Here is a 12,908-nt window from a genome sequence, read left to right as displayed (position 1 = left end):
ACACAATAAGAAGTAACCAATACCATTTATTAAGAGTACGGTGCAAAAATTCGCAACAGTGGAAATTCCTGAATGAAATAATACGTAAAATAAGGAACGGCAACTGTTCTTCTATAGCACGTAGAACATGCAACTGAAGGTAGTTTTTATACTAGCTTATGAGTTCTTGCCCTTTCTTTAGCAAAAGTACACACATGTAGACAAAGCAACCCGACAGACAGCTAAGTGCACAAAACAGTGACCACATTTGTGACTGAAAGTCTGAATTATGAATTCTGCACAGGTTTACAAATCACCTTATGCTGGTATCAGAATATTCCTTCAGCAAGAGCAAAGTGTTTGTGCTATTCTTTGACTAAGCAGATGATTAAATTTAACCTGCGTTGTTAAAAAATTAGGGTGAGGTGATATGAATTGCCAACCTTCCAGAAGCAACCTGTTCCACAAAAAAACCAACATATTGACTTGTGCAATGATTCCACTATAACATCAGAGCATGACAATAAAGTATCACCCAAAAACATATATAAAAAAAATTTAAAAAAATATTCATCCACCTTTATACTGCACAAGCCAGCTTGTGGTACATAGTGGACGGTGCTTCAAGTACTGCTTTCATCTCCCCTCACTCCTTCTCCATTTGCAATTTGTTTGTGGGAAGAATGACTGTCAATTACTGTCAGTATGAAGTCAAATTTCTGTGATTTTACTACAATGGTCATTTCATGAAGTGTACACTATCTGATCAAAAGTATCCAGATGTAGTGGACATAAATATGGAATGTGTCCACCCTTAATGTTTATGAGAGCTTAAACTTTCTGTGAGATGTCAGAATGTCTGTGGAGGAATGGGAGCCCTTTCTTTTTCAAGAGCTGAAGCCAGAGAAAGTAGTGATGTGGGATGCTGGCGTCTGGAGTGAAGGCGGTGTTCTAAGTTATCCCAGAGGTGTTCCGGTGTGTTCCAGTTGAGACTCTGGGCAGACCTGTCCATTTTAGGAATTTTGTTGTTCACAAACCATTGCCTCACAGATGCTACTTTATGAAAGGGTGCATTTTTGTGCTGATAACAACACCCTACGACTTATCTTAGAAGAAAGATGAAGGAAAGGTAAACCTACGTTTCTAGCATTTGTAGACTTAGAGAAAGCTTTTGACAATGCTGACTGGAATACTCTCTTTCAAATTCTGAAGGCGGCAGGGGTAAAATACAGGGAGCGAAGCGCTATTTACAATTTGTACAGAAAGCAGATGGCAGTTATAAGAGTCGAGGGGCATGAAAGGGATGCAGTGGTTGGGAAGGGAGTGAGACAGGGTTGTAGCCTCTCCCCAATGTTATTCAATCTGTATATTGAGCAAGCAGTAAAGGAAACAAAAGAAAAATTTGGAGTAGGAATTAAAATCCATGGAGAAGAAATAAAAACTTTGAGGTTCGCCGATGACATTGTAATTCTGTCAGAGACAGCAAAGGGCTTGGAAGAGCAGTTGAACGGAATGGACAGTGTCTTGCAAGGAGGATATAAAAGCAAAACGAGGATAATGGAATGCAGTCAAATTAAGTCGGGTGCTGCTAAGGGAATTAGATTAGGAAATGAGACACTTAAAGTAGTAAAGGAGTCTTGCTATTTGGGGATCAAAATAAGTGATGATCGTCGAAGTAGAGAGGATATAAAATGTAGTCTGGCAATGGCAAGGAAAACATTTCTGAAGAAGAGAAATTTGTTAACATCGAGAATTGATTTAAGTGTCAGGAAGTCGTTTCTGAAAGTATTTGTATGGAGTGTAGCCATGTATGGAAGTGAAACATGTACGATAAATAGTTTAGACAAGAAGAGAATAGAAGCTTTCGAAATGTGGTGCTACAGAAGAATGCCGAAGATTAGATGGGTAGATCACATAACTAATGAGGAGGTATTGAATAGAATTGGGGAGAAGAGGAGTTTGTGGCACAACTTGACTAGAAGAAGGGATCGGTTGGTAGGACATGTTCTGAGGCATCAATTACAAATTTAGTACTGGAGGGCAGTGTGGAGGGTAAAAATCGTAGAGGGTGACCAAGAGATGAATACACTAAACATACTCAGAAGGATGTAGGCTGCAGTAGGTACTGGGAGATGAAGAAGCTTGCACAGGATAGAGTAGCATGGAGAGCTGCATCAAACTAGTCTCAGGACTGAAGACAACAACAACAACAACCATTGTTGTGGAACTGTTCCTCTACTGTACGCCACACGGTATGCTGTAAAATGCGCTCATAATGTGCCACATGTAGTGTTTTCTTAAGTGCAATAAGGGTACCACCACCTAATCATGAAAATTGCTCCTATACTGTAACACCACCTCCTCCATACTTCACTGTTGGCACCACACATGATGACAAGTAACATTCTCCAGCATTTGCCAAACCCAGGCCCTTCCATTCGATTGCCATAGGGTATAGCATGATTCATCACTCATTTCCAATCATCCACACTCCAGTGTCATCACCACCTCAGTTGTCACTTAGCACTGACAACAGAAATGCGTGGCTTTTGTGGAGTTGATTGACCATTCCACGACATTATTTTTAACTCCCTACACACAGTCACTGTGCTAGCTGGATTGCTGGTAACACTGTGGAACTCATGAGTGATTCCTTCTTCAGGTTTCATGCAGTTTTTTTATAACACCCTCCACAGTGCTCTACAGTCCCTATCTATCTGTACATGAGGTCTGTCTGGTCTTGGTTTAGCTGTGGTTCTTCCTCCTCATTCCCAAAGTCACTTCACCAACAGTCGATTGGGGCAGCTTTAGAAGGGTTGAAATGTTCCGGAGGGATTTACTCATGTGACATTCAATGACTAGTCCATGTTGGAAGTCAGTCGGCTCTCCTGACCAATTCATTCTTCTGTTACTGCTTCTCTATTGATTATACAATACTCCCTACCTCTATCATTTATACTAGTGGTCCCATCCCTTGCATTTCCACATTATATAAGGGTGTCTGGATGCTTGTGATCAGATAATGTATGTGAGTGAAAGAAAATATAAAAATACAGCAAATGAAGCATGTGAAATGGAATACTGATGTATAAAAAATGATGTTGCAAAATGAGGAAGTGCTGAGTAGCTAAGCAGGGGTGCGTAGAGAACAAATGCAAGGCTATAGAAGCTTTTGTAACTAAGGAAAGGGTAGGGTAGATGTTGCCTATAGGGAGATTAAAGAGACCTTTTGGGAAAAGAATATAAACTATGTATCAATATAAAATATTCAGATGACAAGTCAGTACTAACTTAAGAAGCGAAAGAGCGACAAAATATATAGGTGTATTCTGCAAGAGAAATGAACTTGAAAACAATATTATCAAAATGGAAGAGAAAGGAGATGGAAAGGAGAGGGGAAATATGACATTGCGAGAATAATTTGACAGAGCACTGAAATATCTAAATGGAAACAAGGCTGCTGGAGTAGACAGCATTACCTCAGAACTATTGACATCCTAGGCAGAACCAGTGATGACAAAACTATTCCACATGTTGTGCAAGATATATGAGACAGTCAAAATACCCTCGGACTTCAAGCAGAATGTTATAATTCCAGCTCCAATAGTTTAATAAGTCATACGTGCAAAATAGTGATGATTTATTTACAGAAGAATGCCGGGATGGAAAACATTCATTAAAATCATTAAAAGTAAGTATTTTTCAGATTGGTCAGTTTTAATCTGTATTTTTCAGTTTTTGGTCAGTAAAGTCATTTTTATTCCATAGCTTCTTTAAAAATGATTTATGTGATATGAAAAAAGGTTTGTGTTCAGTCTTTGCTAAAGTTATTGAAAAGGTTGTGTATGCAAGGATAATTGATCATTTTATTTTACATATTTTGCTATCAAATGTACAGTTTAGTTTTAGAAGTGGTTTAACAACTGAAAATTCTATATTCTCTTTTCTCTGTGAAGTACTGGATGGATTAAACTAAAGGTTTTGAATGCTAGACATCTGTTTTGATTTAACTGAGGTGTTTGATTGTGTTTATCACAAAATGTTGCTCCAGTGGTTGGACCATTATGGAATAGGGGAGTAGCTCACAATTGGTTGCTTTAACAACAGACAACGAAAAGTCATTATCCACAGTACCGAGAATGGCTAAGATGTGGTGGTCTGAATGGGGCATTTTCCAATGGGAGTTGCCTCAGGGATCAGTGTTGGAGCCACTCCTGTTCCTTAGTTATATAAATGACAAGCCCTCTAATATTACATGTGATTCTACAATATTTCTGTTTCCTGATGACACTAGCTTGATAGTAAAGGATATTGTGTGTGACATTGGCACTGTTTCAAATAGTGTATTTCATAAGTTCATGGCTTGTAGAAAATAAACTAAAGTTAAATCACAGTAAGACTCAGTTTTTTCTGTTTCTAACACACAATTCAACAAAACCCGACATTTTAATCTCACAGAATGGGCATATGATTAGTGAAGCTGAACAGTTCAGATTTCTAGGTGTTCAAATGTAATAAACTGTCATGGAAAGTCCACATTCAGGATCTTGTTCAAAGACTTGATGCTGCCATTTTTACTATTTGAATGGTATCTGAAGTAAGTGATAGTTAGACAGAAAAAGTAGTCTACTTTGCTTACTTTCATTTGCTTATGGCATGTGGTATTATATTTTGGGGTAACTCATCCAATTCTCAAAGGATTTTTTTGGCTCAGAAAGACGCAGTTTGGACAATAAGTGGTGTAAGTTCGCGACTCTTTTGTTGGCCCCTGTTCATTAGTTTGGGTATTCTGACATTGGTCTCTCTCTCTCTCTCTCTCTCTCTCTCTCTCTCTCTCTCTCTCTACTTTTCTTGTTAACAGTATCAGCTTATTCCCAAGAATTAGCAGATTTCAATTAGTTAATATCAGATCTGCATTTGGATTGTACTCCCTTGACTCCTGTGCAGAAAGGTGTGCAGTTACTGCTGCAGCCATTTTCAGTACACTACCACAAGAATGCAAAAATCTTAGCAATAACACACGCACTTTCAAATCAAAACTGAAGAGTTTCCTCATGGGTCACTCCTATTCTGTCGAGGAGTTCCTTGAAAAATGAAGCTGATTCCTGTGTTGTATTGTTGATTGCACTTACATAAACTTATGGCTTACCTTTCTTGGGTTCATAAACATTTTATTTTATCTGTTATTACTTATGTGTTGTAATTTCATGTACTGTCACATTCCATGACTTCGGAGATTTGCTCCTCAGTTCGATCTCAAGGAACTAGATGTGTGTTAAAAGAAAAAAAAAAGTATTGCTTTATGTGGCAAGTGGATTGGTAAATTAGAAAATGCCCTTGAGAAGACTCTGAATTACAACTTTGTTAATGGCCTTTTGCACAAGAGTGTAATTTTGATCTCTGTATTGGGAGTGTTATTAAAGTGGTGTGAAGTAATTGAAAACATTAAGACAGTTAACAAATCTCAAGATAAGTCTGGAATTTTCAGTTTATTGGGGCTTTAGTGCTAGAAGGGGGCGTGCTTCTACACATATGCTTAGAGAAACTACATACTTCACAACTTTGTTTTTCTTCAGCCCATTCTGGATTTAGCATTGATGGTGTAATTTCATCTTCCAGAGCTACACCATCAATTCAGCTTTATTTTGCTAGATAAATTGGTTCAACAGTATAATTAATCTGGTGTTTATAAATGATTGGAGGGAACTTTGCTTTTCACCCAGCTTCTGGGGTTTCAAAGAAACCTTTGAAGCAATGTTTCCGGTAAGAGTCCCTTCTGAGTTCAAAGTTCAGCCTTTCGAGGACAAAGGTAATGCTGCTCTAGCTTCATATTTTAAAAAGCAGATAGTGGATGATATTGGAGGAGCATGTTTCTCCCTTATGTTTTGATGAAACTGTGGATACAGCTTCAAAGAGAGAATTTCAACTATAGTTAAATACTTGTCTGATTGTAAACAAATGATTATGACATCTATAGACTTTCTTCATTGGTAAAACCAAGATAAATGGAGCCTTGGATAATGCCTAACTTTCTCATTCAGAGCTATTGATGACAGTTTGTAATGGACATGGTGATAAAAATAAAAAGAAAATACATATTTCCATAATGCATTCAAAAAAGGATGACAAGACTTTGGTGAAAATGCTTTGGACATAATCTTGTTCTCTCTAATTTTATTGATGGAACCAAACATCTTGTTGGGAAGATTTTGAAAAAATACAATCCATTGTGATACTTCTGAGTTGTTGGTTATCGAAGCATGTTTCCTCTAGGTGGCTGACATTAGAACCAGCTTGAGAGAGACCTTTAGAACAGTGGTCAGCTGTTGAAAAATACTTTCTTCTATTCATACCCTAGGACAAAAGCATGCTGATGAGTTATTTGAAATACAAAAATAGTGTTAAACTATTAAAATATAAATTTCCAAAGCAGAAATTATATTTGTTTGTGCAAGTGCTCATACATGTTAAAGATTCACTGGTTTCCTTCAAAAGAAGAGGTCCTTTAATGCATCTAATCCACAATGAACTTGCAAACCTTGTCGGAAGACTCATGAACCAATTTTGTGTTTGCACTGCTCCACACACAGAGTCTGGAAGCATTCTATGATAAGTATTATTTGCCATAAAGAAACATAGTGCTTGGTACTTGAGGAAGTGAATGTCTCAAGAAGCTAAGTGCACAAGAAATATGCTATATTTCCGTGCAAGCTAAAAAGCACTGTGTGTTCGCTTGGATACATATTTTGGAAAAGTATTTTTTGGATAAGCTGGTGTTTTGGTGTCTTCAATGTTTGCATCCTATAAAGAGGGTGAAAGATGGAACATATGAAAACATCTTGAAATTGTATGCAGTTCTTCCTGCTGAGCACAGCAAACATGCACTAGTTGATGAGTGGAAATTGTTGACAGAAGAAGAAAAGTCTGGTAGTGGCAGGAAGCTGGTGGACATTTTTTATTGGAGTCAGTGTTTTGAGAAGAAATAATACCTTTTGAGAAAAGAAATACCCTACTGTTAAGACTCCATAAATATGTGTGAAAGATCATTGGGTGCTCATTTGACTATGAGAGATGCTGTAATTATCATTCAGGAACATCTTGAGTTGGCCTGCACAGTTCAGCTCATTAGATACAGCCATTACAGTGAAGATGAGAAGAGAGTGGCTGAGTAAAAACTGAAGAAACACGAACAGGAAGAAGACAAATTGTTACAGGCAAGTATGAAGAGTAAATTTGAAAAAGAAGTAATAAATATTGAACATGGTGTACAGGTGTTGAAGAAAATAAAGAAGAAGAAAAGGAGGAAAGATTGACTGTTGACAGACAAGTGGATGATGCAAACAAGTGCTTAAAAGAAGCAATGAATAAAAAGGACAGGGTGGGAATTAGTGTGGCTCAAATGATATTGCAAATTGCTATGAAAGTCAGGGTACAAAAAGTGAAGAAAATTAAATATGTAGAAGAGAGATAGAAAGCAGTTAAGTGAAAAAACATTTTTTTAAAGCAGCAAAAAGAAGTCAAGCTTTAATTACCTAATTTTGTGTAAACAAATCGAAGATTTTTTTCGTTACATTTAACAATTAAAAGTTGTTAACATTTTGTTTGTGGTGTTCTGAAAATGGTACACTATGGCTGCTCTTTAAAGCTTTTTCTAGTTTGAGGTGTATTTGTGTTGAATAGGAGCATGTCAGTATAATTACAATAAAGTGCAATGATGTTTTTGATTGTAATTATTAGTTGTAATTTTATAATAATTTTATATGTTGATTAGAATTAAAACAATAAATAAGTGTGAGTTGGTGGGCTCTGGGGATGGTGGAAAGAAAGAGAGAGAGAGAGAGAGAGAGAGAGAGAGAGAGAGAGAGAGAGAGACTCTACGACTTAAAGAAAGAAAAACTATTTTTATAGCATTTTTAGACTTAGAGAAAGCTTTTGACAAAGTAGATTGGTATTTACTCTTTTGAAATTCCAAAAGTAGAGGAGATAAAATACAGGGCGCAAAAGATTTTATACAGCTCGTACAGAAATCAGCCTGCACTTAAGAGAGTCAAGAGACATGAAAGAGAAGCAGTAGTTGAGAAGGCAGTGACACAGAGGTGTCATCCACCCCCAGTCTTATCCAACTTGTTCATTCAGCAAACATTAAAGAAAACCAAACAAAAATTTGGAGAGGAAATTTAAGTTTAGGAGGAAGAAATAAAAACTTTGATGTTTGCTAATGTATAGTAATTCTGCCACAGACAGCAAAAACCTTAGAAGAGCAGGGAATGAAATGGATAGCGTTATGGTAAGAGGTTCAGGAAGAAGAAATAAAAACTTTGATGTTTGCTGATGACATAGTGATTCTGTAAGAGGCAGCAAAGGCCTTGGGAGAGCAATGGAACGAAGTGGACAGCATCATGATAAGAGATTGTAAGATGAGCATCAGTAGAGTAAAACAAGGGTAATGGAATGTAGTCAAATAAAAAAGACGATGCTGAGGGAATTAAATTAGGTAATGGGACCTAAAAGTGTAGATGAGTTTTGTGATTTGAATAGTAAAATAACTGATGGTGGCAGAAGCAGAGAGGTTATAAAATGTAGACTTACAGCAGCAAGAAAAGCATTCCTGTAAAAGAGGAATTTGTTAACATCTAATATAAATGTAAGTGGTGGGAAGTTTTTTGTGAAGGTATTTACCTGGAGTGTAGCCTTATATGGGTGTGAAACATGGATGATAAGCAGTTTGAAGTGGAAAAGAACAGAAGCTTTTGAAATGTAATGCTGTAGAAGAATGCTGAGGATTAGACGGGTACATAGAATAACAGAGGAGGTGGTACTGAATCAGACTGGGTAAAAAAGAAATTTATGTTACAACTTGAATAAGAGATGGGATTAGTTGATTGGACACATCCTGATGCATTGAGGAATGGTTAGTTTGCTAATGGTAGGAAGTGTGTGTTGGGGGGAGGGAATTGCAGAATGAGACCAAGAGATGAATACAGTAAGCAAGTTGAAATGGATGTAGGTTGGCAGTGTCTTTTTTAAATTAAAAATCCAAAAATAAGCTGCTAATTTTTAGTAGTTTCCCGTGCTTTAACTGTTTTTTAGCTCTGACTTTACTTTTAAATACAGAAAATATTGAGCAGTTATTTTGAAAATAATTATTGAAACATGTGTTTTTATTTAAAATTAAGTTTACTAATGCATTTTACTTTTATTTTTTCAGAACAAAAAGGATACAGAACTTTGGTTAGGAGTGACAGCATTAGGGTTAAACATATATGAAAAAGAGAACAAGCTTACACCAAAAACAACTTTTACGTGGTCTGAGATTAGGCACATAAGCTTTGATGATAAGAAGTTTATTATAAAACCAGTAGAAAAATCCTCACCGAACTTTGTGTTTTTCTCACAGAAAGTACGAATGAACAAATTGGTAAGTTCACATCCACCAATTGTAAATATAGAACTCAAATTTAAGAATGTGAGAAATTAGTGATTAAAAAAATCATCTGACTGGAAAGTATTAAACTAGAGTAATCAATAGACTGAACTACTGTGCTCCATTTTTATGGAAGACTGATAGTACAGAGAATTACAAGCATCTTTTTAACTCTCTATGCAGTGGTACACTGCTAAAATGTGCTTCCATACAGATAATGGTAGTGCAGGGATATTTTGAAATATTAGTATTCCACTGTTCATATCTGTTTATTTGTTCCACCCAGAATTCATTTAAAGCTGTTGCTGGACATTGAGGAAAAGGAGTTGTCTGCCATTTTCACTACTGAATAGTTTTACCTTTTCTTTCACCAACCTTCTAATTGCAGCCTGCCTCAGATTTCTGTACTACGTAACACTCTTCATCTTAAAGTAGCACTTACATTCATTGTCCTCAATTATTTGTTGTATGTATTCCTGTCTCTGTCTTACAGTAAAATTTTTGTCTTCTATGGCTCCCTCTGGTACTATTGCAATTATTTCTTGTTGTTTTAACACATGTCCTATCATCCTTAACCTTCTTCTATTTAGTATTTTCCACATATTTCTTTCCTTGCAGATTCTGCAGAGCCCCCTGTTTTCTTTTCTTATTAGTCCACTGTATAATCTTTGTTGCTGTAATGATTCTGTGCATCCAGCTTCTTAAGGCAGTTGGTACACAAAGCATTTTTTGACTACCAAAAGGCATTGGAGTCTGTACCACTCCTATGCTTATTATCAAAAGTCCAATCACACAGGGTATCAAGTGAAATTTGGAACTGCATTTAGGATTTCTTAGTAAGAAGGCTGTACTATGTTACCTTTGGTGGAGAATCATCGAAAAAAGTAAATCTAACTTCAGGTGTGCCCCAGGCAAATGTTTTAGGGCCATCGTTGTTGTTGTTGTAGATTAATGAGCTTGTGGTCAACATTAATAGCAACCTCAGGACTTTTTGCAGCTGTGATTATCTTTAATGAAGTACTGTCTGAGAAAAGCTGCATAAATGTTCAGTTGGACTTTGATAAGATTTTAAAGTGGTGCAGAGATTGACAACTTGCTTGAAATGGTCCCCTCATAAAAAATGTAGTATCCTATGACTACAATATCAGTGAGTCACAATTGAAATCAATCAGCTCTTACAAATACCTGGATGTACTGTTTGTAGGGATGTGGAATGGAACAGTCACATAGCTAAAGTTCCAGGTAAAGCAGGTACCAGATTTCGTTTCATTGCTAGAAAATTATTATTTTTTTTTTTTTTTTTTTTTTTCATTAATCTTTTGAATGGTTTGATGCAACTCCCCTGTGATTTTGTATCCTGTGCCTATCTCTCCACCCTAGAATACCACTTGAACCCAGTGACCTCCACAGCTTAATTTTGTCCTCAATTAGTTGTTGAATATGCTCCATTGCTCTATCTTCACAATATATTCCATTCTGTCTTCACAGCTCCCTTAAATAATATGGAAGTTATTCCTTGATGTCTTAACACATGTCCTGTCATCCTGTCATTTCTTTTTGGTAATGTTTTCCATATGTTCTTCTCCTCATCACTGATGTGGGAGAGCACCACCTCATTTCTTATCTTACCTGTCCACATAATAGTGCCACATCTCAAATGCTTCAATTATCTTCTTTTCTTGTTTACCCACAGTCCATGATTCACTTCCATTCAACACTATGTTCCAAACATACATTCTCAAAAATTTCATGCGCAGATTAAGGTCGTGGGAAATGCAGTCAGCCTGCTAATAAAATTACATGTGCGACCCATCCTATAATATTGCTGAAGTTTGAAAGATGTATACCAAATAGGACCAACAGGGCATATTGTGTGTGTACAAAGAAAGGGAGCACCAATGGTCACACTTTTGTTTGATCCTTGGGAGAGCATTGCAGAGGTACTGACAAAACTGAACTGGTAGACACTTGGAGAAAGATGCAAACTATTTGAGAACCCCTATTTACAGTGTTTCGAGAACCAGCTTTAAGTGATGAATCTAGCAACAACACCTATGGAATACTCAGTTGGTACTTGGAGGAACATAGGAATATTAAAAACCATGTATTTCAGTTATGAATGAATCCGCGAATGTACACCCTTTGTCAGAAAAGTTCCAGGATGGGTTTTTTTATTAAAAAAAAAAGAAAATAGAAAATTGCACTTGCCTAGTGATTATGCTAGCTCCTGTCAAAGTGTCTCCTTGGCTATCTATAAGCAGTTGCCAACGTTTCTGGAGGTTTTGGAAGCAAACAGGGAAATTTTCAACCGCAATGCTCGTGAGCTCATTTGTCAAAGCCCATAGGATGTGTGGGAAATACTGTGTAGGATGGGTGGGCGGCAGAAGGAAAGGTGTTTTGGGTATGATGATAGGTAATTGAAGCAGTCTCCATTGCTAAGGGTATGGCTCAGTTGTTACAGTCCAGAATTATGTTGGGTGACACTGGGGGTGCTCTTTTACTGCTGGCTCTTGAGGGTAATGGAAGGATAAGGAGTTTTTGAGGATATATTGTGAGAAATCTATCTGTGGACAACGTGTGGCAGATAGTGCCTGTTTGTGAAGGCCTTAGTGAGACGTCCAGTGCACTGGGTAAGGAAACTCCATTCACGGTACATGTGCTATCCACGAATAGTGAGACAAAACCGCAGTGATTTTTTTGGTGTGGAAGGAATGTGAGCTGTCAAAATGCAGGTACCTTTGATGGTCTGTTGGCTCATTAATGACAAAAGTATTGATAGAACCATTAGAGATGTAGAGGTCATTGTTTAGGAAGATGGCACATTGGGCTGAGGAGGACCAGTGAAGCAAATGAGATAAACATGTAAACATTGTAGACATGAGGATAGGATGTTTTGGTCAAGGGCATGAAGAAATGCTCAATGAACATGAGCCAGACAAGGGGTTTAGTGTTTTGGAAAGCTTGGGAGATTTTGTGTAGATGGTCTGCAAACAGATTGGAATAGGAAAATGCCATGTGAGTGCCTGTGGCCACACCAGGTTTGCTTGTAGATCTCCCTTCGAAAGAGAATTAGTTATGTGTGAAGATGTAGTTAGATATCTAAGGAATGAGGTTGTGGTTTGGAGTCTGAAGACATTGGGATGGGGCAAGTAGAATGTTGGTATGTAGGGCGTTTGCATCAGTAATAACAAGTAGGAATTTGGGTGGTAATAGGATGAGTATGGTTTAGAGTCATTGGAGGAAGTGGTTCATATCTTTAATATAGGAAGGCTAGGTTACATTCAGTTGGTAGGTGGTATCACTTGACAAAAGCATTGGAAACAGTTCAATAGTGCACCCAGAATAATTGCGTATATAGATTTTTAGAAGCATGTAGAATGTGGGCATAAGGTTGATGGGTGGATTATTACCCTGATTAACCCCCCCTCCCACACACACACACACACACACACACACACACACACTCTCTTATGTACATACATACATACATACATATTCATGATGG

General features: G+C 37.2%; 1 protein-coding gene across 3 annotated transcripts in view; it reads left to right on the top strand.

Annotated features, from left to right (window-relative positions):
• LOC124711180 (merlin) overlaps positions 1-12,908 on the top strand; it is a 167,854-nt gene that overhangs the window by 44,413 nt on the left and 110,533 nt on the right. For all 3 annotated transcript variants that reach the window (XM_047241107.1, XM_047241106.1, XM_047241108.1), the window contains one exon: positions 9,188-9,397. In XM_047241107.1, coding sequence (XP_047097063.1) covers positions 9,188-9,397 — 210 coding nt within the window. The remainder of the gene's footprint in view (positions 1-9,187; positions 9,398-12,908) is intronic.

This window comes from Schistocerca piceifrons, chromosome 8 (genome assembly GCF_021461385.2).
Source record: "Schistocerca piceifrons isolate TAMUIC-IGC-003096 chromosome 8, iqSchPice1.1, whole genome shotgun sequence".
NCBI classification, from domain to species: domain Eukaryota; kingdom Metazoa; phylum Arthropoda; class Insecta; order Orthoptera; family Acrididae; genus Schistocerca; species Schistocerca piceifrons.
Note: the sequence above shows the minus strand (reverse complement) of the source record. Positions and strands in the feature narration are given on the sequence as shown.